Source organism: Mytilus trossulus, chromosome 4 (assembly GCF_036588685.1).
Source record: "Mytilus trossulus isolate FHL-02 chromosome 4, PNRI_Mtr1.1.1.hap1, whole genome shotgun sequence".
Taxonomy (NCBI): Eukaryota; Metazoa; Mollusca; class Bivalvia; order Mytilida; family Mytilidae; genus Mytilus; species Mytilus trossulus.
In genome coordinates this window covers 81,990,736-82,015,232 of record NC_086376.1, presented here as the reverse complement: position 1 = coordinate 82,015,232, position 24,497 = coordinate 81,990,736, and the positions used below count along the sequence as shown (strand labels likewise).

At 30.9% G+C, this 24,497-nt stretch overlaps 1 protein-coding gene across 1 annotated transcript in view; it reads left to right on the top strand.

Moving 5' to 3' along the window:
• Positions 1–24,497, top strand: part of LOC134716853 (protein SFI1 homolog) — a 37,740-nt gene that overhangs the window by 1,351 nt on the left and 11,892 nt on the right. Inside the window, exons 2-24 of the mRNA XM_063579863.1 lie at positions 1,425–1,631; positions 1,957–2,028; positions 5,770–5,880; positions 6,280–6,374; positions 7,255–7,372; positions 8,425–8,527; positions 8,829–8,985; positions 11,452–11,613; positions 12,059–12,129; positions 12,906–12,998; positions 13,536–13,633; positions 14,287–14,353; positions 15,641–16,282; positions 16,325–16,455; positions 18,370–18,451; positions 19,302–19,394; positions 19,990–20,075; positions 20,489–20,564; positions 21,169–21,341; positions 21,779–21,881; positions 22,299–22,395; positions 23,329–23,489; positions 24,266–24,415. Of these exons, the coding sequence (XP_063435933.1) occupies positions 1,425–1,631; positions 1,957–2,028; positions 5,770–5,880; positions 6,280–6,374; positions 7,255–7,372; positions 8,425–8,527; positions 8,829–8,985; positions 11,452–11,613; positions 12,059–12,129; positions 12,906–12,998; positions 13,536–13,633; positions 14,287–14,353; positions 15,641–16,282; positions 16,325–16,455; positions 18,370–18,451; positions 19,302–19,394; positions 19,990–20,075; positions 20,489–20,564; positions 21,169–21,341; positions 21,779–21,881; positions 22,299–22,395; positions 23,329–23,489; positions 24,266–24,415 (3,148 nt within the window). The remainder of the gene's footprint in view (positions 1–1,424; positions 1,632–1,956; positions 2,029–5,769; positions 5,881–6,279; positions 6,375–7,254; positions 7,373–8,424; positions 8,528–8,828; positions 8,986–11,451; positions 11,614–12,058; positions 12,130–12,905; positions 12,999–13,535; positions 13,634–14,286; positions 14,354–15,640; positions 16,283–16,324; positions 16,456–18,369; positions 18,452–19,301; positions 19,395–19,989; positions 20,076–20,488; positions 20,565–21,168; positions 21,342–21,778; positions 21,882–22,298; positions 22,396–23,328; positions 23,490–24,265; positions 24,416–24,497) is intronic.

Sequence of the window (24,497 nt, the reverse complement as noted above, 5' to 3'; positions counted from 1 at the left end):
CATGTATATGAATCCCAATTGTATTCTTTTGATGGTGTTCAAATTGGACCATACATAAACTGACAACTCAGACTGATTATGAAGACAATTTGGACCATCAATTGTATGATAGAAAATACTCTTTTGATGATAAAAAAAACTATGATTAAACCCATTTTAACGGACTTTTATATGGTTTCATGTACATGTATAATGTAAGTTGTTTATATATTTATAACAATCCTCATTTGACTTTAACTAGGTTTGGACCAAGATCCTCAGAAATTGGTTTATATATTATAACAATCTTCATTTGACTTTAACTAGTCTTGGACAAAGATCCTCAGAAATTGGTTTATACACTAAAAGTTTCCAAAACTGTTTTAAATAATGTATGATTTCAGAATATTTGCTGTCTTGACCATACATATAGGTACTAAGAAGTAGGACAATCTTTTTAAGCCCTCCCCTTTCTTTCCAAAATTCATTATTTTTATGTTTTCTATTAACTTCATTTATTTTCACATTTTTATCTGTTTACTACATGTACATGTAGGAACATAAGTAAATTAATTATACTTTACATAACTTGAAATAGATATTTACTATCTGTACAAAGAGAGATATACATGTAGTGATTGCCATGACTCATTGATTGTGATACTCTGTTTTGTAAAGTATTATCGTGTGACTCTAATTACAGTCAGGGGTACTACTTGTACAAGTGTATTTTATTTACTTGAAGAAGTAAAAAAAAATATACACATATAAGTAAATTTGTAGGATACTTAAACAAGTGAATTTTATTTACTTGTATAGGTAAAAAAAAAAATGGCTTAGTTATGTCCCTTCAGCATATAGAATTTTTTACTTGTACAAGTAAAAAAATCATCCTTTCTTCTTTTCTTGAATTCTTACGATTTCTTTGCTCTAATAGAATTTTAAATTGTGTACCCTTTACAGATGTCTTTACTAATCATTTAAGTGTAATTTCATGGACAATGAAAGTCCCATTTGTTTGTTATCTTCTTAAAACTGCTCATTTACAAGCCCCAAAGGAGCAATTTTTGAAGGCCTTGCACAAATATACAAGATCTTTGCTCAATCAGTTTCTTTGATGAATTAATGAGATGAAACATTGAACTTTAATGAAAAAATTTGAGCAAACCTGGGAAAAAATTTTAAAGGCATGATTTAACATCTTGAAACTTGAGGATTTTTGTTGGATTGTAAGAAAAATTTACTTATACAAGTAAATTTTTTAGAAAATTAAGGGGAGATTATTCAAACATTATTTATTTACTTATATATGTATATTTTTTTTCACTTCTTTAAGTAAATAAAATACACTTGTACAAGTAGTACCCCTGACTGAATTAAGAAAGTTCTGCAGTATTGTTGTGTTTATTTATTTATGTTTATTAAATATATTCATTTTTTTTTAGGAAAGATAAGTTAAGTGCAACACAAACAATTGAAATTAAGCAAGATAAAGTTGCCAACGAACAAAAGAAATCCAAACTTCCAATTTCTGCTGCAAGACAACGTAGGAGAGAACGAAAAGATGGTGGAAAAAGTAAAATTCAGATTAAAAACTACAAACCGGGTTATACTTGGAACAGAGGCGGGAGAGTAAAGGAACTGAGAATTAGGTAAATGATTATAATGGTTTTTTTTCTCAAGTTTTTTTAAGCTTCTTCTACAGACATGTTCATGTATAAGGAATCTACTCCCAAGATAAGCTGTCTCATCAAAATTATCATCTATCCCATAATCTAGAGAATTTATATGATACTGAAAGATATAAAATATTAATTTTGAAAGGTAGAAAAAAAACTATATTACAGTTTGAAAATTCAAATATTTGGTAGCAGGGAAGTGATTTTCAGTTTAAGACATATCTTATATTAAATATTGGACAACATTTCAATACATATAGTTAAACTGCTCAAAGTTGACTAAAATACTTTTTTACAGATGTTTGGCAAGGAAATTTTCTCAGATATGGAAAAAGCAGACATTTGGAAGAGTGATGCCAAGTACAGCCAGGTTATTATCCTCGTTTTATGTGTATTATAACATACATGAAACAAGTGTATTGGATTTTATGTTTATATAAATATACAGTTTGTGGCCAAAAGATTGAGATACCTTTTATTAAGATAGGACATTTATGGTTGTGTTTTTGTAGAGTTGCCTCAGTGACTCTTTTTACAAAATCTTTCAATCAAAAGGGATTGTGAGTTATACTGAAATGTGAAGGACTTAAGAAAGAGCTATACTGAAATATAGTTTATTCTTTGAGCAATCAGGAATTTGATTAAATTGACAGTGGCAATCATTAAAAAACATTACTGTTGTACTTGTTACCATTTTTGGGGAAAGACGGCTTCAAGCCGTCAATCCCCTATGGGGTTGACCAGTGACACTCCCTCACATCATTCATTTTGTTTTTATACATGTTATAGTGTGGAAAAACCCCCAACAAATCTTACTTAGATTGAAGAGAAGGAGATCCAGAAATGAATAGTTTGACTTTGAACACTTTTTTACACATTTCCCTTCTGTTTCTCACGAAATTATCGTATCTTGAACTCTCCTTTACACTACTTACGTTTATTTTACAATCCGGAAAAATTAGTATGACGAGATATTCTAAATATATCCAACCTACATTGTATTTATAGTGACGTCATTCTTGGAAGAAGCAGGGATATCCTTCACCAGTTCACTGGTTATTTAAATCATTCTTAGAAATCGTGCACTAATTACAAATTTGTATTTGTTAAATCTTAACATAATATTGTTTACTGTAGATGATTTACACATCAACATGCAATACTTTAATTTGTAAGTCAACAACTTTCAAAATAAACAAAAGATCGTGGGGTTACATGAGACAGGGGAAAGAAACGATTTTATTACTTTTTTCGGGTCTCACTAATTAGAGACAAGAAGCGACAAGAAACGTCAAGAAGACTATTTAGCGACAAGAAAAAAATATTCTTCTTGTCGCTTCTTGTCGCTAAAATTCTTTTTGTCGCTAATTAGTGAGACCACTTTTTTCTGTAAAAATTCTGAGAATCTTCCTCCAATTCAGGAGCACCTCAATTGATGAGTAATTATCCACTAAAATAAAAGTTAATGTATTTAAACACTTCAAATGTGACATTTCATTGGATTAGTAGTCTTCTATTAAAACTAAATTTTTGTGTACCTACATAATCATTGTAATGGTAAAAAAAATATAATAAAAATTTGCATTTTGTAGTTTAAACATATTTATTATTTATAAATATTTCAAAATTAAGATTTGGAAACAAGCTTCACACAGTTACCATCACTCATATTGTTTTTTTATTAGTACCTGTTTCCCTGTGATGAGAGTTGTAACTGGGAACTTTAACTGAATAGATTTTTCAGTCCACACTTTCTAAAGAAAAAACTTAAAAATCCAAGAGTACTGTCACAAAAAATGGAAAATGGCCCTAGCCTGCAGTTCAGTGGTACACAATCAAGATTTCAAAAAATATTGTAGTTGTTGTGAAATGACAGAATTCAGTTGAGTTTTAGATAATTAGCTATCAACTTTAATCAAATGTTTAGATTTAGAAGATGCAGATCTATTCCATTGGTCCAAATTGAATCATAAACTAAGGAAATGAAATTACATAAACAACAATTGATTTCAATATTGTCAATCTTTCTACATGTTCTAGCTGTTCTCTTTTTCATTCTTCATATGAAAACTATCAAAAGATACCCCCCCCCCCTCCCCCTTTCCAAAAACATAATTAGATAGAAACAAGGGCCGTCTTTCCCCTCAGAGCTATTCAGCTCTTTGATTTTCTAGTTCTATTTTAGTTAAAAAGGATGAAAACATATTTTAACAAGAATGTGTCCCCGAAACACAGATGCCCCATCTGCACTATCATTCTCTATGTTCAGTGGACCATGAAAATGGGGTAATAACTCTAATTTGGCATTAAAATTAGAAAGATTATATCATAGGGAAAATGTATACTAAGTTTCAAGTTGATTGTACTTCAACTTCATTAAAAACTACTTCGACCAAAAACATTAACCTGGAAAGGCACAGAAGGATGAACGGACGGACAAACAAAAAAACAGATGGACGCACAGACCAGAAAACAAATGCCCATAAATGGGGCATAAAAACAAGGCAAATCATTATGAGACACAACACTCCAGTGTAACAGGATTTGTAGCTGATTTACTCAATTGACATAAAATGCTATTTTTAGCTCACCTGGCCCAAAGGGCCAAGTGAGCTTTTCTCGTCACTTGGCATCCGTCGTCGTCGTCTGTTGTTAGCTTAAATTTACAAAAATCTTCTCCTCTGAAACTACTGGGCCAAATAAAACCAAACTTGGCCACAACCATCATTGGGGTATCAAGTTAAAAAAATGAGTCCGAAAACCTGGCCAACCATCAAAGATGGCCGCCATGGCTAAAAATAGAACATAGGAGTAAAATGCAGTTTTTGGCTTATAACTCAAAAACCAAAGCATTTAGAGAAAATCTGACATGGGGTAAATTGTTTATCAGGTCAAAATCTATCTGCCCTGAAATTTTCAGATGTTTCGGACAACCCATTGTTGGGTTGCTACCCCTGATTTGATAATTTTAAGTAAATTTGGCTGTTTTTTGTTATTATCTTAAATATTATAATAGATAGAGATAAACTGTAAACAGCAATAATGTTCAGTAAAGTAAGATTTACAAATAAGTCAACATGACCAAAATGGTCAATTGACCCCTTTAGGAGTTATTGCCCTTTATAGTCAATTTTTAACCATTTTTCGTAAATCTTTGTAATCTTTTACAAAAATCTTCTCCTCTGAAACTACTGAGCCAAATTAAACCAAACTTGGCCACAATCATCATTGGGGTATCTAGTTTAAAAAATGTGTCTGGTGACCCGGCCAACTATCCAAGATGGCCCCATGGCTAAAAATAGAACAAAGGTGTAAAATGCAGTTTTTGGCTTATAACTCAAAAACAAAGCATTTAGAGCACATCTGGCTTAAGGAAATTGTTTATCAGGTGTAGATCTGTCTGCCAAGAAATTTCCAGATGGATCGGACATTCTGTTGTTAGGTTGCTACCCTTGAATTGGTAATTTTGAGAAAATTTTGCCGTTTTTGGTTTTTATTTTGAATACTATTGTAGATAGAGATAAACTGTAAACAGCAATAATGTACAGCAAAGTGATACCTTAAAATTAGTCAACATGACCAAAATGGTCAATTGACCCCCTAAGGAGTTATTGTCCTTTTTATTAGTCAACTTTTAACAATTTTCATAGAATTTGTAAATTTTTACTAACATTTTCCACTAAAACTACTGGGCCAAGTTCATTATAGATAGAGATAATTGTTAGCAGCAAGAATGTACAGTAAAGTAAGATGTACAAACACATTACCATCACCAAAACACAAAGTTGTCATGAATCCATCTGCATCCTTTGTTTAATATTCACATAGACCAAAGTGAGCGACACAGGCTCTTTAGAGCCTCTAGTTTAAATGATGTTGTTGTATGGCAACAAAATCAGGGTTAGTTAGAAGGAAATCAGCAGGTAAATATGATTTTTTTTAGGCTACCAAAATTTGCCGAAATTGTAGCGCAAATTTCATACGTTTTACTTGTCCCAAGGGTACACAGAAATTTCAAGGATTTGAAGAAGAAAAAAAAACACTATGAAAGAAATTTGCATTATCGTTTCTGAAATGCTGTATTCAGTAGCTTTGTATTGGTTTATTTCAGATATCATTACCAGAAACACCTAATGAAATTAGCCTTTGATGAATGGTATGACATGTGGTGGCATGTTAGAAAAGAGTGGAGACTCATGGTTAGAGCTGAGTGCCATTTCAGGTACGTATCTTAACAATTTCATCAACATTGGTCAATTATTACACCCAGTCTTGGTTCCATTGCATTGTATGTTAAACATGATTATATTGGTTTATTTTTATAAATTGTTACTTGGATGGAAAGTTGTCTCATTGGCACTCATACCACATCTTCCTTTATCTATGGTTGCCTATATGTGGTGCTAGTTTGAAAAAAGTCCATATGCATGATGAAAACTCTTGATATATAAAAGCATGAAAATGTTGGGGTAGTGAAATGTAAACATTTAAAAGCTCTGGTCTTGTGAGGTTTGGTAGAAAATTTCATTAAAATTGCAAGTGTCAAACGCTTACCTTGGCCATTTACTCTAAACATTTATTAGAATAATATCCTTTAGTGTCTGCAATAATCTGTTTTCAGATACTTAGCTTGGACAAAACACTTTGAAGCATGGAAAGAATTTATAGTTTTCAAGAAGGAAGAAAAAGGGAAAGAGATAATTGCAGTTAAACATGGTAATTTTATATATGCAGTCAAATCTTGTCTCAAACTCACTTGACCTGAAATTTAAGATGAGTTGATGTTTTCTCATTGTTTTCTATAGAAACATGTATTTCAACTCCAGAATCAAGTCCTGATGAGTCAAAATTTCGGTTGACAAAAACGAAATATACAGTTTAAATGTAAACTGATGCATTCAAAGTATTACCATTATCATCAAACTAATACACAAAATGTCAAAATAAGTTTCTGGTAACTGACTGTATTGACTTATGAAAATCTTTTTCCATGTTAATGTTTGTGTCATTTTGGTCTTTTGTGGATAGTTGTCTCATTGGCAATCATACCACATCTTTTTATATTTTTCCAGGATTGTTTACCTAAAATTATCTTTGATGATTATGATAAATGATCAGTTATTCTCTGTTATAGTTTATGAAAAGTTATTTAATATGTTTTTAATACATCTAAATTCATACACTTATTACCTTGGTTATGTCTAAAGAAGGGATTAAGATTTCTGTTGTTGGTCAACTCAAAACTTTTATTTACCGTCTTGATTCTTTTTATATTTTCTTGTGCAGAAACAGATTAAAATGAAAGAAAATGACAAGAAATCTATATTTGGTAAAATCTATCGTATATGAGAATTCACTATGAAGAATTGGAAATTACTTTTTTGGCTGAAACCACATTAAAAAAATGTAACTTTATAGAGAAATAAATAAGAGACCATTATATAAAATGTTATTATTGTAATAGTAAAAGACCATAACATTCAAATACATCAATTTTAGACCAAAATATTGATCTCCTACACATATTAATTCAAAACTGTTAAATCACACATTTAAAATAAATTACACAACTATATTTTTCTTCATTGACTTATAGATACTAATCAAACTCTTAAGAATGCACTGAACTTATGGAAGGGATCCACATTGTCACAGAAACTGAAAAATAAGAAGAAAATTGAAGCTACTCAGTTTTATGAAAATATTCTTGTAAAGTAAGTAGTATGATTGTAAGAAAACACAAATCTGTGTAGAAATAAGATGGGTTTATAGATTGTATTTTTAACCGGATTTTTGTAACAAAAATGTCGGTTATTGATTTGGGGATGCTCAGCGGGCGGTCGGGCGGGCGGCAATCAAACTCATGAACCATTCAACAAAAGCTTTTAAAATTTTAATATGTTGTTACTGACAACTAAATGAAGGTCAAGTTCAATAATGGCGATTTTGACTTTTACCCTTCAGGAGTTATGGTTCTTGAAAGATTGAAAAATGGTGTTTCCAGTCGTGTCTGTGCATTTACACATGAACTGTTCTACCAAAGCTTCCCAAATTTTAATATGTTGTTACTGGTGACAAAATGGAGGTCAAGTTCAATAATGACGATTTTGACTTTTACCGTTCAGGAGTAATGGTTCTTGAAAGATTGAAAAATGGTGTTTCCAGTCATGTCCTACATTTTTTCATGAACCATTCAACCAAAGCTTTTCAAATTCTTATATGTTGTTACTGATGACAAAATAGAGGTCAAGTTCAATAATGATGATTTTGACTTTTACCGTTCAGTAGTTATGGTTCTTGAAAGATTGTAAAATGGCGTTTCAAGTCGTGTCCGTGCATTTACGCATGAACTGTTCTACCAAAGCTTCCCAAATTTTAATATGTTGTTACTGATGACTAAATGGAGGTCAAGTTCAATAATGACGATTTTGACTTTTACCGTTCAGGAGTAATGGTTCTTGAAAGATTGTAAAATGGTGTTTCCATTCACGTCGTTGCATTTACTCACGAACCATTCAATCTAAGCTTTTCAAATTTTAATATGTTGATACTGATGACAAAATAGAGGTCAAATGAATATGAATAGTTTTGTAGTGAAAGGTTTTTGATATGAAACAAGTGTAAAACATATTATGCTTTTCATCCAAATCAAGAATATTTGTAATTTGAAATCTACAGTATTTTTTATATGCAAATTGTTCCAGTATAAATTAACTTTCAATTTTGTGTCATGTTTTTTTTTTAGTTTTTTTTTTATATATTTCAGAAAAAAATGGCATGTTTGGAAAGAAAGATTTGATATGAAACAACACAGGAAGAATATAGATGTTGTAGCTCTTCAATTTTGGGCTTATCGTCTTCAAGTACAGGTAATGACATTCTAATTAGCCTAGAATTTTCAGTGCTTGAAAATTTCAAAACAATTTAAAATTTTATAATTCCTTTTGAAAGCTCACTTATTCCTTTATATCTTTGGTACAAGAGGTGTGAATTATTATTTCAGTTTGGATACAGTAAATTTTTGACAGATATACTTGTTGTCCGCCATATTCTTGAAAGAACCTAAACAAATTTTGGGGATCCTTTCTTTTTTTCAAACTCTGTGTCATGAATCTGATTATATTTATGTTATAGTTCATGTGTAAAATACTTTGTTACTAATTTATTCAGCATTGGTTGATTTGGTGCGATGTTTACAAGAGAAGACAAGTTTTACACAACAAAGCAAAGTTGGCTATAAGACATAACAAATTTTATACCATGCAGAGAGCACTGACGGCATGGATGGATTTCTGGACCATGAAGAAAGAAAAACAAAAAGAAAAAGGTGGGCAATACAAGATATAATAAAAAGAAGGGGTAGTGGTTTATGATGCACAATAACATTATAACATTAATTGATAATCATTAATTTTCTCATGATAAAAACTAAAGATGGGATAGGAAATGGTTAAGTTGGACCCCTATTCCAAACTGTTGAAATTATTCACACTAGACTCATAGATTCAACAAGAATGTGTTGACGGTTTCATTGGATATATATTTTCAATTCATGAAATTTCTTAATGTTTTCCTAAGCATCCAAGAAGTGTTAATGGAATGCAACAGTTTAAAATTCAAATGATTTAGATGCAAATGGTAAATTTCTGAGGCATTGATAAGGTTTCTTTAGATTTTGAAGACGAAATTAAAACTGAAAATTTCACGACAATACTTGAGTATTAGTAATTCCATATGGTTTTTGGGAAGGCACTTAGTATTATCATACTAAGCCAAAGTGGCAGTTTTATTATATGGGAAAGAGATTATGAAACAAAAATTGGAAATAGTGAGTAAGAAAATTTATCTCAATCAAATGACCCAATTTATTTCTGTGAAAATTTTTTTTGGTCCTAAATCCCAATCAGCTGTTTATGACAAATAGCTTTCAGTTTAGGAGATGACAGGCAAAAATGACCATTTCATGGTCCAGTAATAAGGGAGCTTGCTATGCTATGATAAGGACACATGGTCTGATGGAAAAAAAGGAAATAATATCAAGCAGAAGAACTGATGAAAGATATTGTTAAGATTTATTACTTAGAATGAAATAATCATGATAATATTATATTGCCTTTGAAATTTCATCTCAGCTAATTTTTTAATTATTTTTCCTGAATCCTTTGCTGTTATAAGGCATGCATAGTGTGGGCACTGTATGACCTTCAAAACATTGGTTGATAGAATTATATGTTTATCATAAAAGAGAGATAATGCACATGTTAAAAAATTATTAACCAAAACTATATACTCTAATTTTAATATTATTATTAGTTGGAAATAAACGTAAGTGTTTTTTACTTTTTGACATTTAGATTTCATATGTTTTCATGGTTTGGTTTGTTACAATATCTTTGCAGTTGTTTGTTTGCATGGTTTTATATCTTTACATAAGTCTTCTACTTAAAATGCTTTCTTGAAAGGTATTCATTTTATAGATAAGAAATATTAACATGGAAATCAGTAATTATATGACAATTGATAGTTCATTGCGCTGATAAGTTGATTGCCAGTTGAGTCTTCAAAGAATTTCAAGCAAATTATATAAATTATAAGACAATCATAATCACCTGACTTTTCTTTCGGATTTTGTCTGTTTTTCTGTTCGTTACACATTTCTTCTTTCATGTTGACATGATTTGTAATTATTGTTTAACAGTCAGAGCTCAGACATAAATAAGTCTGAATCTGCTTTTGACTCATAGAGGTCTAAATTTGTAAGTTTTAGGATTTGTCTCCCTTTATTGTAAGACAAAATACGACTTGAATAAGTCCAATATTGTTAAACAAGAAATAATTGACCAGAATCAAAAAGTTGCAAAAATCGACTCCTACAAGTCAATGAGTGATCAAAATTGGTTAACTTCAAGACCCACGCATATTTATAAGGAGGTCATGCATCTAAATCAAATAATGACAACATTGAAAGCCAATGCTTTGTGTTCTAAAGAAAAATATGAATGAGAGTCTAAAAAATCGGAGATAATGTTAATTAACCTTACAATGCAACCACCTGGAATCACACTTATTGAGGTAAAACATCTGTGTTTAGTAAGGATGTTCAATTAGATAATTAAATATAGATAGCTCAAGTCCTTGTGGACTCTCATACAGGTTTTTGCTGTCATAGGTGGTGTAGTTTGGCCACAAAGTAACATTAAGTTTTTTCACCAACATAAATAGACCTAAACAAGTCTGTCATTTTCTGACTTAGATAAGTCTAAAATTGAAACTACATTTTTATAATAAATACATGTTTTGACTTATTTAAGTCAAAAACAAAAATCAACTTGTTTATGTCTGAGCTCTGGCTGTTTAAAGATTAATGTTGGATATACAAACAGAACTTGTAGAACAAATTATGTTTTTTAAGGAATTTGAGAGCTATTCAGTGTAAGTGCTGTTGTAAATAAGCGCTTTGATCTTGGGCCATAAAAAAAATTATGTTTGTTTGCCCTAACCCTACCTACCAAAAGAGTAGCTGCCTACTCAAAATCTTTTATTGTTCTGATGTGAAAACGTTTTTTTTTAATCACATAGGCATGGAGTCTAAAAAAAAATTGACACTTTAATTTCTATTTGTTGCGAAAAAAAAAGAAATTGCCAACCTACCTACCCACTGTTTCAAACTTTGGATAGGGTTTGGACAAACCAAACTATTTTTGAGTGTGGCCTTAAAAACTCAAAACAGAAAAAAATGCATTGTTCACCCCTTTCAACCACCATGTACTATAGGACATGTTTTCTCATGCAGAATATGCCCAGTCACTGTACCACAGAAGTGTCCTTGTTAAGTGTATGAGAGTGTGGGTGAACCATTATAATAGGAGGATGATAATACAGAACCACCAGACACACATAGATGAACTGGCAGATAGGTTTACAAAGAGGAGATACATACAAAGATGGTTACAATGTATCCTTATCTAATTTATTTATATACATGTATCATTTTGTTTTTAAAAACCAGATTTTTAAATTTCTTTAAATAAATCAGATGATGTTAAGTTACTATTGAGAATATTTTTATTTTGAAATATCAAATGAGCCTTAAAGTATATTTGTAATTGTGATCTTTCTTGAGAACATTTTTATTAAAATATTTTTAATTAATAATACTTCTTATAAAAAATTTGTTTAATTTGTTCATTTCATACACATATGACATAAGAATTTTTTTTACAGGACTTTCTTATTTTAAGACATACCCAATACCAGATATTTTTCATGATCTTGCAGGTCTTTACAATACTTTCTCAGGTCAGAGTAAAATACCCTTAAAACTCTAAAGATGAGATAGAGTTCTTTATTAAATGTATACAAAAAAACAAACTGTTATGATTCCTTAATAATTGTCAAAGATGTGGAATTACAGCATGAGAAGGAAGAAGATGATGAGCTAGCTGTTACACATTATGTGAGAAAATTGAAGGTGAGATTGGAGTTTATTTCTTGTTAAGTTTGTTAAAATTTCTCCTTTCTGTTCTTGTCATTTAGCTTGAAAAGGCAACCAGGGGACCGCTTGCTCTAAGAAGTCAAATTATTGTATCACTAGCCTGTCAACACTGAGGTTGTGAGTTAAAAACCCGCATGTGATAGATGCATGCAATCCCAATCTTAATTGACTAGCATTGTCAGTTTTCCTACCAAAGGTACCATTTCTCTCCTTGAATTCCCGCTTTCTTCACAAATAAAAACTGACTGCTACGAAATAACCAATAATGTAGAAAGTGGTGTTAATGCCAATCATTCAAATCAAATTGTTAACAGACTTTGAGTTGTACAGAAGGAACTTTTGTGAACACATAAGGATCATAACTGGAGATATAAAAGAGGGACGAAAGATACCAAAGGGACAGTCAAACTCATAAATCTAAAACAAACTGACAACGCCATGGCTAAAAATGAAAAAGACAAACAGAAAAACATTAGTACACATGACACATATAAGAATTGTTACATACATTTATTATTACTATTGTTGATCAATGAACAAAAATTTTATATTGATTATTACAATATTTCAGGAATGCTTTGTTCAAATGATGCTATCAAAATTTGAAATGTGGGTTTAAATTTTGTAAAACTTAGTCATCTTTAGTTTTTGCATTATTAAAATCATTGCAAAAATATCAGACATATGCATTAGATTATACATACTTACTAAATATTCAACAAACTTGAGCATTTTTTTTTATGTTTTTGTAGGTTATTGGGCTTTCAGCATTTAGATTGAATCTTGTTCAGAAAAGAATGAAAGAAATGCGGATGGAAATGGCCGCCAATTTTTATATTACCATGGTAACACAAATGTTTTGTTATAATTTGAATAGATTAAATTGTTTATACTATCAGACTTTAGATGAAGTTATAATTTAATAAATATTGAAAGAGCATTGAATTACTGGACATAACAAAAAAGAGAAGATGTGGGTATGATTGCCAATGAGATAACTTTCCACAAAAGACCAAATGACACAGAAATTAACAGTTTACTATTTACCTTAATCTCTAGTGAACCCACAGATCATAATTATTCACTTAAACAACAATAAGAGACCTGTGTTCAGAATCCAGCATGGGAGTATATGAAGGAAAATCTTTAACTTATTACTACAAATGGTTGTACGTTCCACAAAGTTTGAGTTAATTATGTTCAAAAGGATGGACCAAATCAAAATTTCAAGTTACATGCTGGTAATTAACATACACTAAACTTAGAACATGTAGAACATCCACAAGTTAAGATTCCATAACACAACATCAATTCTTAATGGTGCCTCATGCAAAGTAATATGTTAACCATAGTAGATTTACAGTACTTTTTTATTTTTATAGTTGACAAAGAGACACTGGAATCGTTGGATGGCAAGATGTGAACACAATGAAGAACTAGCTATTCATAGTTTAACTGTCAAAGCTACAATACACTACAGGTACACAGAGGCTGTTATTTGTTATTTAAAACTCACTTTCATAGACATTAGATCTCTTACTTGAGAGCATATGGGTTATTATTCAAAATAAACAATTTACATTTTTATGGCTCTATTCATGAATAGTTCTTTGGTTTAAATCTTTTTTGGGGGAATTTGTTAAACTCTAGGGCTCATTTTTGAAAAAGATTCTTGAAGTTTATGATTAATTTAAAGTTACTGATTACTACTGATTGCAAGCCATACCATTTTCATAAGCAGATACTACTTCCTTAGTTTGAAGTTCTGTACAATTCTATAAATGCAGTATTGATTTTAATCAAGTCATGTTAGTCAGAAAGTTTTAAAATATAAACACTTTTTTTAATACAAGGTAAAGGACAACTTTTTCAAAGTTTGCAGACTTGAAAACTTCAGAACGTCGTTTTTCTTGGTGCAGTAAATTCATTGTTTTTATTATTTCAAAAATTGTAAAAGCAAATCAGCAAAAAAAATGTTTAAAAGGGAAGAATTCAAGATATTTTTTTAAAAAGTTTGAATAATGCCATTGGCCTTAGAGGAATATTTTACCAATTTGTTCATTATCCTGTTACCTGTCTTGAGATATAAGACCTTTGTATTTTGGTTATTATTAAATTTATTCTTTTTAATAGGATGGTTGTTTGTAAAAAAATGATAGATGCATGGCTGGACTATGTGGAATGGAGAAAACACAGACAGGTATTTGATTATTTAGAATAACAGTAGTCAATACATGAAAATAACATATTTCTTTAAAAGAGGAGATAATTGCATCTATGAAATAGTCTCCATTTATATTATCTACTTATAACAATGCAAATACTGATAAGTCACTAGATTGGCTGGATCTGGGGTCCTCCTTTTCAGTATTATTAGATTTCTTAGCTCATTTTCCTTCTTTCTTAATATTTTTTGGGTATTATTCTCTGTTTTTAATTTCATTCTTTTAATAATAACTAGCTGAAACAAATTTCTGATAAAAAAGGGAAATTTTGTTTGATACCTTACACACTTTACAGTTAAAAACAAGTGAAAGAATTATTTGCTCAGAAATATATTCTAGCAAGAAAAACAGTTTTTTTTTAAGACGATTGTCAAAATTGAAGTAAATATAAAAAAGAAGATGTGGTATGATTGCCAATGAGACAACTATCCACAAAAGACCAAAATGGCACAGATATTAACAACTATTGGTCACCGTACAGCTTCAACAATGAGCAAAGCCCATACTGCATAGTCAGCTATAAAAGGCCCCGATAAGACAATGTAAAACAATTCAAACTAGAAAACTAACGGCCTTATTTATGTAAAAAAATGAACAAAAACAAAAATGTAACACATAGACAAACGACAACCACTGAATAACAGGCTCCTGACTTGGGACAGGCACATCCATAAATAATGTGGCAGGGTTAAACATGTTAGCGGGATCCTAACCTGGGACAGTGGTATAACAGTACAACATAAGAACGAACTATAAAAATCAGTTGAAAAAGGCTTAACTCATCAGATGGACAGAAATACAAGTGGACGTGGCCGGGTACTTATACATCCTGACACAAAAAGACACAATGAACAGATCTGAGAGTACTCGCAGTTATCTGACAGCTAGTTCAAAGCCACTAACAACTAATAAAAAAAAATCATGCATCTAAGACTAAACAGCTTGTTCTTACATTCTTGTAGTATTTTTTTTTATTCACAGCTTTGAGAATCGCACTTTTTTCTCAAAATGATAGCACCACATTGATTGATATTCAATACAAAATCTGTTTAGATTGCACCTTAAACACCATTTGGTTAGAAAAACCATTTGAAGAACTCTGACTAATTATATGTAGCAGGATTTCCAGATTTGACTTTGAATTTCAGGCTCAGTATGATAAGGCTGATGCCTACTACTATGTGAGAGCTATGCCTGTTTTATACGTCTCTCAGCCTGGATAAAGCAGGATTTCCAGATTTGACTCTTTATTTATATTTCAGGCTCAGTATGATAGGGCTGATGCCTACTACTATGTGAGAGCTATGCCTGTTTTATACGTCTCTCAGTCTGGATGTAGCAGGATTCCCAGATTTGACTCTGTATTTGTATTTCAGGCTCAGTATGATAAGGCTGATGCCTACTACTATGTGAGGGCTATGTCTAATTTATACGTCTCTCAGCCTGGATATAGCAGAATTTCTAGATTTGACTCTTTATTTATATTTCAGGCTCAGTATGATAAGGCTGATGCCTACTACTATGTGAGAGCTATGCCTGTTTTATACGTCTCTCAGCCTGGATATAGCAGAATTTCTAGATTTGACTCTGTATTTATATTTCAGGCTCAGTATGATAAGGCTGATGCCTACTACTATGTGAGAGCTATGCCTGTTTTATACGTCTCTCAGCCTGGATATAGCAGGATTTCCAGATTTGACTCTTTATTTATATTTCAGGCTCAGTATGATAAGGCTGATGCCTACTACTATGTGAGAGCTATGCCTGTTTTATACGTCTCTCAGCCTGGATATAGCAGGATTTCCAGATTTGACTCTTTATTTATATTTCAGGCTCAGTATGATAAGGCTGATGCCTACTACTATGTGAGAGCTATGCCTGTTTTATACGTCTCTCAGCCTGGATAAAGCAGGATTTCCAGATTTGACTCTTTATTTATATTTCAGGCTCAGTATGATAGGGCTGATGCCTACTACTATGTGAGAGCTATGCCTGTTTTCCTTCATCACATTAAAGCTCATGTTGAGTTACAGAAAAGGAACAGACAATATACTGAAGTGGCAGTACAGTTCAGAAGGTATGTTACAAAATGTCTGCACATTAACTTGAAAACGCTTTGGCGAAATCATTTCACATTTGAATATGTTGTTGTTTGCAACTAAATGAAGGTAATGTTTAATTTACATGATTTTAGTCTTAAACCATTTTACGTTGTAGAAATTAATAAAGTAGCGAAAAGTGATACTTAGGCCACACCAATTTGATTCCTTGTTCGACGGACCCGCCCACACCTATTTTTTTCAAAACAGATTTTTTTTATTTTTATTATATTCCCGCTTCCCGCATCCAGAAATGAAATCATGTCCATTTTCCGCACCGTTTTTTTGTAAATATTATATAAAGATCTCAACATTTGTTTTTTAAAATCACAGTCTAGCCTTTATATAACGATTTAAACCCTATCAGCACCCCACAACACTGTAAATATCTGCAAGAATATTTGTTTCAGCATTAAACCAAACTATTCCAAGCGGGAGTGCTCCGATATAAATAGAAATACCAGTACAGAACAAAACGTTGGTTTCTTTCCCCCTAACTTATATTCCTTATAAAGAAAATGTTTGTTGTTAAAATAAAGTACAAAGAACTTCTGAAGGATTTGCCTTCAACAGCAATTATAATGTATGGTGACGGTCATACCGCTGCAGGTTTGTGCACCTGTCCTGGTTGATTCAGGGACCTGTCGTTCAGCAGTTATAGTTTGTTGATGTGGTTCATTGGTATTTCCCCGATTGGAAATATAATTCAGATCGTTGGTTTTCCTGTTCGAATTGTGTACAATACTAAGTTGTGGTCCCTTATAGCTTGCTGGTTGGTCTTGGTCAAAGCTCTGTGTAAAAGGCCGAACTTTGACCTATGTTTGTTATTATCAGGTTGGGACCAACCCTCCCTCAGACAAGGGCCTTGAAGGGGTCATTTTACCATGTTTACTGTTGTAGAATAGAAAATCGAAATACTAAGGATGTGCTATACAAAACCGTTGACAACTTACTCAAAAAGAAGAGAAATGCATTATATTTTAAACAACTTTTCTAAAAGAGGGATGGGTCCACTTATTTTGAATAATATTAAACTGTTATAAAAGTAAATGTGTTAACATGGTTAAAGTCCAGGAATATTACAAAATTCTTGGACATGTTTTGACCATTTAATACCAAATATTATAGTTCTTTGGGAAAATATAAGCCCTTTTGTACTTAAAGTGTTTTTACAAAAAATATTTATTATAACTTATTTTGACCCCTCATAAAAGGGATATTCATAACATTAAGGGTTTTTTCTGAACCTGATTATGACTTGGATGGAGAATTGTCTCATTGTCAGTCACACATACATAGACCAGATTTAATTATTCAATTATTTCTTGTTGAACAGGGAAAAAATACTTCATAAATTAAAGAGATGTCAAGGTACAAGTGATAAATCAAGTTTTAATATAGTCAAAACCTACTATTTTATGTTTACAAAAAAAAATATAATTGCTCGCCTTTACTTTTTAAGCTTCGCCTCAAAAATTTGCAAATTAAATATTTTTTTATTAAAATTTTCAAATCGCTCGCTCCCCCCAATTTCAAGAGTCCAAAAATCCGTAGAACAAGAAATTAAATTGGTGTGGCCTTAGAGTATTGTCGCATAAAATAACTTTAACATGCTTTGATGAAACATGACAAATTTAGATATAATAACATTGTTTCTTGTGACTAAATGAAGGTCATGATTATAGTTTTGAATGACATTGAACAGAAGACAATTTCTATTTGAAAATTTATGTAAAATGATCATCTTGATTTAAAGTCAGTAATGCATTCATTTTCTTGTATGTCAAAATATGACATTTGTCTTCATCATAATTACATAGCTTCAGAATATTTCTGAAAGTTTTCTGTGAAGACAGAAGAAAGGACAATCATTAAAAATTTTTGTATTTCAGAGAAAATCTTTCTGCCAGATTCTTCTTTATGTGGTTCAATAACTTTGAACAGAGTCGAGAAGACAGAATGAATGAAAGAATGGTAATATTAATTGATTAGATTGAAAAAATCAGTGGCACATTCATGTCAACAGTTATCATAAATATATTCAAGCTTATTACATAGATATTAAACATAACTCTGTTTCACATAATCCTTATAAAAGTATTTATGAAAGGGACTATTATACTACCTTAAAACATAGCTGAATACAAGAGTGATCTCCCTTAAGTCAAATGAGTTGTCAGTGAGAATCCATGACACCTTGCCCCATTGCCAACTTGTCCAAAACCAACTTGTTTGAACTTTGTAAGCAACTTTTCCTGCTTACTCATCATACTCTTTTTGAATAGTTGGTGAGCCTAGATCTTGTAGGGGGAGTTGTTTTGTCTTTCCGTAGGTAGTTGTCATGGTCTCATCTTGATGTATGTTGTCTTTTATGATATTTTCTAAAGCTTATTGTACAGTGTAAAAAAAATTATCAATCTCTAAACAACACCCTGTGACCCTTTTTTTGTTTAGTTTGTGTGGTTGTGGTTGTATGTTGCTGTCTGACATAAACCTTACATTCCCCATAACTTATATTGGATATGATTGTGCAGACTTCAACAATGAGCAAAACCCATTCCATATATATATGGTAAGCTTTAAAAGGCTGATATGACAAAATGTAATAATATTGAAATGATTAGTGATAAATCAATAAAAGAAAAACAAATTTGACCAACTGAAACCAATTATAACCAAACAACCTTTGCAGTCGTGGCAAAAAGCTAGTAAACATTTGAATATTTTTAAGAATTGAATGCTTATTTTTGTAATGTTTCCAGTATTGAATAACATTGAAATTGTACAGATTTGTCTAAATGACTAGGATAATTATTTATTACAGGCAATCTTACATTATGATAGCTGCATCTTTAAAAGACATTTTTGTAACTGGAAGAATAGATATCAGCAAGCTTTGGAAGAAAGCAAGAAAAAGGTAAGTTATTTTTTTGATTGTACAAAAAATAGGTATTGCTATAAAATTATTTTATTTCCAAAATACCAAATGTCTCATACATGAAGAAAAATTGTGTGTCCTTCTATATCAGTGGAAACAGAATAAGTCTTCCATTGATATCTTTTAGGAAGTTTATTCAGAATTCGAATGTTGGCATATATCTTTTCTTTAAGAAAAATATTCTGAACAAAATTGACTGGAGAAAGTGTACTATTTGATGTATTGTTTGAAGGACTGTTGTCGTCAGATGAAACAATGAGCAAACTTTAATATAAATTCTCTGCCTTAAGAATAACAATATAACCAGATTTATTCTTTGGACTTACACCAAACTTTAAACGCTTATCAAAATCAATTTTTATTAGCTTTTTTATCTCTCATGTGGAAAAAATTATTAAAATAAAATGCAATGGAAACTACAAGGCGAGGGAGACAACCCATTTAATTATATAAAATTTACTAGACTCTGATTGATTTTGAAATGCACAGATCAATAGACATATACATATGGCCATAGGTAATCATGGTTATGGTTGTGAGTATTTAGTTTTGTATCTGATTTTACAATTTTTAGGAACAAGCCATCAAACACTTCAACAAAGTTTTATGCAAGAAACATCTGAAGGCTCTAAAACAGTTTATAGATGACTTGAATCTTGGGTAGGTGAAAAATATCCATAATTCATTTTGTTAGCTTTGTTTATATAACTTTATACAGGTTTCCTTTTAAAATAGACTTATGATTTATGGTTGATATTTGTCGTATTCACTGCTTATTGTTATTCATATACCACATCTCCTTATTGTATATTAATTGTTTATATTTATATCTACTAATTTTTTTTCATAAATATTTGTGTGGACTTCTTATTGCAAATTTTGAACAATGACAAGAATTATTCAAATAGGATTTCAGAAAAGGTGGCATTCAAATGATCCACTATTCTAAATGTGAGTTTTACTTTTTGCAAAATCTCTCCTGTCACAATTCTTTTAGAATAATAACACATCATATATATTTCTTAGTTTTTATTATTCCTTCAAACTGATATAATTATTTTTCTTTTTTCCAGTGAAATCAATGATGCTAAGGCAACCAAACACAACTATCTACATCACATTTCTGTTTTGTTTAAGACTTGGAAACAGGTAAAGACAGATGTTGATAATATTAAATAATTAACTTTTCAGAATGAAATGAAGAGCAGAAAGATATCATTTGAATTTTGTGTAATTTTTTAAAGATTTGCAATTGGTTTTTTTTGATTCAACTAAGCTTTTGGCTATATCTATCTAATAAAATTAGGAGGTTGTGAATTTGAGCCGCATAACGTCAGGTGCATTCAAGTCCAATTCTGATTGGCTAGGACTATCAGTTTTCTATAATATTTGTTTTTATGGTTTTGCCAAAGTTTGCATACTATCCTACAGAAAATGTGTACTTGACTGAACATTGAAATTCTAGATCTATCTATATACTTACCAAATGTTACTGTAAAATAAAAATGATACCGGTACTCCTGAAATAAAAGTGAATTCACAGTAAAAACTTTTATTTTTTCAATTTTTCGTTACAGTTTAACATAGTGCAGTGGTATGCAGAATCTGTAACATTATTAATTTGCTGAAATTTGACCATAAATGAGATTTCTGAATATTGAAAAATTCTTACTTCTTACATATGGCAAATCTCTTGTCCAATTTGTAATAATTTTTAATTTACCCAAATGTTTTAATCATCTTTTTACTGCAGTATGTCTTGTATAAACGACAAGAAAGAGTAAAGAAGTCTAAAGCAGACATGTTTTATAAAAGACATGTGTACCAAAAAGTCATGAAGAGATTGAAAAACAACCTGATTCAGGGGAGACAATTTAAACAAATTGCTGAAGAACAGTCCAGCAAAAAATGTCAACAACTTTTAAGGTAGGCAGCCAGTATTTTGTTTTTCTATTCATATCAGTGTGACCTTGCTTCTTATTGCAAGTCAAAGGGTCTCGTCAAATCATTTGTCTTCAATATCTACCATGGATTCATTTATTCTTCTGGGAACCAGTTTTCTTGGATTTAGCAACTTTGCCTTTTCTTGGATCTTTGAATTCATACTTTTCCAAAAGTCTGAGTGCATTTCTTTCAAAATTGTAATTTATTGAACATTTTAATTAAGGAATAACAGTTGTAATGATAATTTTCAAAATAGTAAATCTTGTTTAAAAATCCGTGTAAAATATTGCAGTCATATTTTGTATGACATGTTATGAAATAATGTTTTTGTAAATTAATTAGATAAAATTTATTTGCCACTACTTCGTAATAACTAATTTCATTGTGATAAATCAAAAAAAAAATTGTAAATTATTCAGATGGACTCTACATAGATGGAGAGATAATTGTGAAGAACAACAAGAAGACAGACAGACAGAAAACATGGCTATTTGTCATTATCACAGATGTTTGCTGACTAAGGTATGGAAAGATTCAAATCTACATAATGTCATGAAATTATTGTTTAACGTAATACGAATACGAAGTATCTAAGCTAAATTTAAAAATGACAATTCAAGTCAATGCTGGATGAACTCCTTCTATGAAACAAACCACAGTCAAGTCAGATATTTAATTGGGTTTCTACAGGGAAAGTGAAAAAAAATACAGACAAATGATATTTTTTTTTGTATTAAATCTCAATTACACATACTTTGATTTCAGTCACCCATTAAAAACATATCATCATATTGTTGTTCAACCATATTAAACCATTAGATTATTTATTTGCAAAACATTATGGCAATATGTTCAATGGTGCAAATTATAAGTGGGAAAATTAATATGAACAAATTTACCAGTATTAGATAGATATTCAGTGAGAGTTGATAATTACAGGTCACAACAGCTTGGCACAGATATGCAGTGATACATGCATATAAAAAATCTGAAATGAGGCAATGGGTAGAAAATACACAGAAAACCCTCAATCATAGTAAGTATAAATGAATAAAAAAAAAACCTTAAAAAAAAATCATTAAAGAAATAAAAAAAACTTCATGGATGAACATTTCTATTTCAGTTGAATACAATTGTGAACTGGACTTTTTAGCTGGGTTTTCCAAAAACAAACTACTGTATATTCAGAAATTATTTCATGCATTTATTATTGTGATTTTGTCATTTAAGACTAAAACTCAATTTTAATTTTTCTGATATTGAGAAAAATACTGTTTAATTGATATAAAAAAAAAATTAAAATGTGAGTGTAAACTTTAAATTATTGCGATTATAACCCTACCACATTTTTGTCAATAGTAAAAACAATCCATAATTTCTGAATTTACAGTAAATGATCTTTAATTTTTAAAAGGGAAATAATACAGATTTTTTTAATTAAATTTCAAGGATTTATCTTTAAGTTGAAATCCCTTAGGAAGAATAATTTGAACTATCACATATGGCAACTTTGCAGTATATTTTGTAATTAGTATTTGATAATCAATTAAAAGAAGGATACCAGAGGAACATTCAAACTTGAAAGTTGAAAATAAACTGACAAGGCCATGGCTAAAATAGAAAAAAGACCAATGATCAATATTAGGACACAAAACTAAAGACTAAGCAACATGAACCCCACAAAAACTGGTGTTATTTCAGATGCTCTGGAATGGTAAGCAGATCCTGCTCCACATGTGGCACCTTCTGTGTTGCTCATGTTAGTTAAAACCCGGTGATAAGTCTAATGGGGAGTGTTCAGAAGGAAATTTTTTATTTTAGATCTTGGTTGTAAGTCATTTTTATGTAAGCAAAATTACACTAAGAAAGTGTGTGGGTTGTGGGGGATTCTTTAAAGCCGCTTCATTCATGAAAATGGAGGAGTCCTAAAGGCCTAAATATATCTTGATTATCATATGTTACATTATAGATAAGCTACAGAGATATTTCAGCTTTTGGAGGACAACGAGAGATGAATCTATTCTGAAGAAACTGAAAACTGAACAGGCTGCACAACATTACAACAGGGTGCTATTACAAAACTTGATTTCCCAATGGAAAGAATTCGTTCTGGATTCTATCAAGAAAAAGGTGATTGTCATTAACATAGATAGAAATAGTATTTTGTAAACTACATGTTTAATCCGGCCACATTATTTATGTATGTGCCTGTCCCAAGTCAGGAGCCTGTAATTCAGTGGTTGTCGTTTGTTAATGTGTTACATATTTGTTTTTCGTTCATTTTTTTACATAAATAATGCTGTTAGTTTTCTCGTTTGAATTGTTTTACATTGTCTTATTGGGGTCTTTTATAGCTGACTATGCGGTATGGGCTCATTGTTGAAGGCCGTACCGTTACCTATAGTTGTTAATGTTTGTGTCATTTTGGTCTTTTTGGATAGCTGTCTCATTGGTAATCATACCACATCTTGTTTTTTATACATATTGTTTTCAAGAAATGTGTTAATTATATATAAGTTAAGCATTTCTTTTACACATATAGTTAACTCTTGTTGTTTCAAAATTTCCCTGTGGTTGGACATTTGTTCCATATAATTTTATGCATTTCTACTCCTGGAGAGTTGACATTTGATGTGTAAATTTTGGTTTTCTATATTTAAATGAATGGGTCGAAGGTTAACAGAATTATTTAAATTGTATTATTAATGTCGAACCAATTCACTGAACTAGTACAAATTTTGTTTAAGGGCCAACTGCAGCCCAACTCTAGATACTGGATTTTCTTACTGTGTTTTAAGACCCATTGGTGGCCTTGAGCTTTTTTCTGCTCTTTGGTCAGATTGTTGTCTCTTTGACACATTACCCATTTCCATTCTCAATTTTAAACATTCTTATTATATTTGTAGCTTTTGATAAAACAGTCAGTCTGGTTTAATGAAGTTAGATTGAAAACTTGGTCCATAGCCACATGGAAGCAAGAACATGCCAAAACACAAGAAACTGCTCAGAAATCTGCATTAGCTATGTGGCACTGGAGTCTAAATTTACAGAAACAGGTACTGAAAGAATTTAGAGTAATGGGTCTTAAAATCCACTTTGAGTCAAGTTACCAGAATAATTGTTTAATTTGGCATCAAC